The sequence below is a fragment of the Watersipora subatra genome, chromosome 9, assembly GCF_963576615.1.
Source record: "Watersipora subatra chromosome 9, tzWatSuba1.1, whole genome shotgun sequence".
Lineage (NCBI taxonomy): Eukaryota > Metazoa > Bryozoa > Gymnolaemata > Cheilostomatida > Watersiporidae > Watersipora > Watersipora subatra.
The window spans coordinates 44,391,274-44,393,305 of record NC_088716.1 but is presented as its reverse complement, the minus strand read 5'-3'; the positions used below and the strand labels follow the sequence as shown (position 1 = coordinate 44,393,305).

Sequence of the window (2,032 nt, the reverse complement as noted above, 5' to 3'; positions counted from 1 at the left end):
ATCTCCAAATTCTTCATCCAGAGCCTCCAAAGCCTGTTTCAGTGCATTTTCATTTCCTACAGTGCAGTATGCATTGATAAGTTTGTGATGGTCCGTACTGAGATATGTGCGTAAAAGAGCTAATTTGTCTTCCGGTCTGCCTTTTCTGTCCAGAATAAATCTATTCACTGATGTTTTCCAATCAGGATAGTCCGTGAGCTTTCCTGTGTATATGAAGGGTTTTGGTACTTTGAGTTTTGGGTGTTCATTAGCATAGTTAATTGCCTCCACAATGGCTCCTGCTAGTGATGAGTGTTCCGAATTTGGAGTGGGTTGTCTTTGAGGATTATCTATCTGCATCTCTTGAAGGTGGCTATGTAGACTCGGTAAGGGGGTTGATTGTTGTTGATCTGTAGTGTGCTGGTCTTCGTGGTCACTGGTAGCTAAGTTAAAATTTGCTCATGTAGCCTTTAGCCTAACAGGTTCACTTGCTTTTGTTGCTCTATGTACTTGGGCGTCTGTTTGCGTTTCTGAGCTAATTAAAACCACAGAAGGTGCTTTTGGTGTTGGTAATCTCAACAAACTCGTTGCTTCAACTTCTTCTTCTGTTGATGCTAGTTCTAACACTTGTCGTTTTATTTGTTCGGCTGTGATTTCGCCTTGAAGTTTTGCCCGTTTTATCTCTTGTTGCTTTTTAGCGAGTTGTAGCTCTTGTTGCAGTTTGAGCTCGGCTAGTTCTGTTTCTAGTTCTTCTTGTATAGCTAACATTTGTAATTCAGCCCTTTTAGCTTCTTCTGCGGCTCTTGCTTCATGAGCTTTACGACGTAGCTTTGATGAGCTGCTCGAGTTGGTGGATGTTCCACTGGTGCTAGTCCGTGTTGACCGAGAATTTAAGGAATATGCCTTCTGTGGTTCATTTCCATTGCGGAGTTTAGCACTAAGATGGCTCATCAACTCTTCTACTTTGTCTACTAAATTTCTGTTATCATGTGTGAGCCTATCAACTTCAAGGCCAATAGGTTTAGGTGCTCCGGATAGTTCGTCGTTCAATTTAGTGTATTCTGTGTGAATTTCAGCAATGGACTTTTCAAGTTCAGTTTTTACTTGTGCCAAGCGATCGTAGTTTGTGTTTACAGCAGTGCTTTGTATTTCACGAAGCATTAGTTCATGATATTGACTTTGTGCATCAGTTTTAGCTTGAAAATTTTCAACCTTAGCTTTGTTTACATTCCTTTGTGAGATTCTAACACTACTTACATGGTCTGCTCTTGCATTATTAGTTGCTTCTGTGAGGTGGTTTGATTCACCTAGTTGTGTATGCTTGTCACTTGCTGCAATGTGTTCTGTTTCAGTTTCTTGTTGAGTACTAACAATTCCACTTTCATTTGCTTCTGCACCATGATTGGGTTCATTTATCTGTGGGTGTGTGTCTGTTTCACTGCTGTCCTTTGCAGCCATTTCAAGTCAATTTGTGTGATTACTCATGAAATCTGAGTGGTGTAATTGTTAGCAGTAATAGAGAACAACTCCCTGTAGTGGATTATAATTGTAACGCTCAAAGATTAAAATGAATTGCCCCTCACAGTGTCAAATAAACAGCATATGAAATGACCCCCTGTAATTTTAATTAATTATCTGATGGCAGCTGCTCTCAGAGTCACTCTACTAATGAAGCAGTGACATCATGTAAAACCAAAGTAATTTCTATTAATTAAACGAGGCCTTTAAATGGCAATGCAATGGGTGGGCAAGTCTATTAAAAAATAGACCTGGCTCTTAAAAGGTGCAAAAAGAATGCGATACATATAAAACATGTGAAACACCATGCTACCTAACTATGAAAAACCTGACTAACTAAACAAGAAGTGACGATATCATGTCTGGGTTGAGGTGTGTTGTAGTTCTTAGCCATAAGTTTCACTAGCCATAAGTGTCACTGTAACAACTCCCGGATTGTCAAGCTTTAAGGTTAACTGATGTAAGCTGGTAGAAAGGTGTGGTTGTATATTTTGTTCAATATGTATTTCTACCATGTAGTAGGCTACACCGTGAC

At 39.7% G+C, this 2,032-nt stretch overlaps 1 protein-coding gene across 1 annotated transcript; it reads right to left on the bottom strand.

Moving 5' to 3' along the window:
* Positions 1 to 438: 438 nt before the first annotated feature.
* LOC137405112 (M protein, serotype 6-like) lies at positions 439 to 1,437 on the bottom strand. Its single transcript, XM_068091335.1, has one exon. It carries the CDS (start codon positions 1,435 to 1,437, stop codon positions 439 to 441), a length of 999 nt encoding a protein of 332 aa, XP_067947436.1.
* Positions 1,438 to 2,032: the final 595 nt, after the last annotated feature.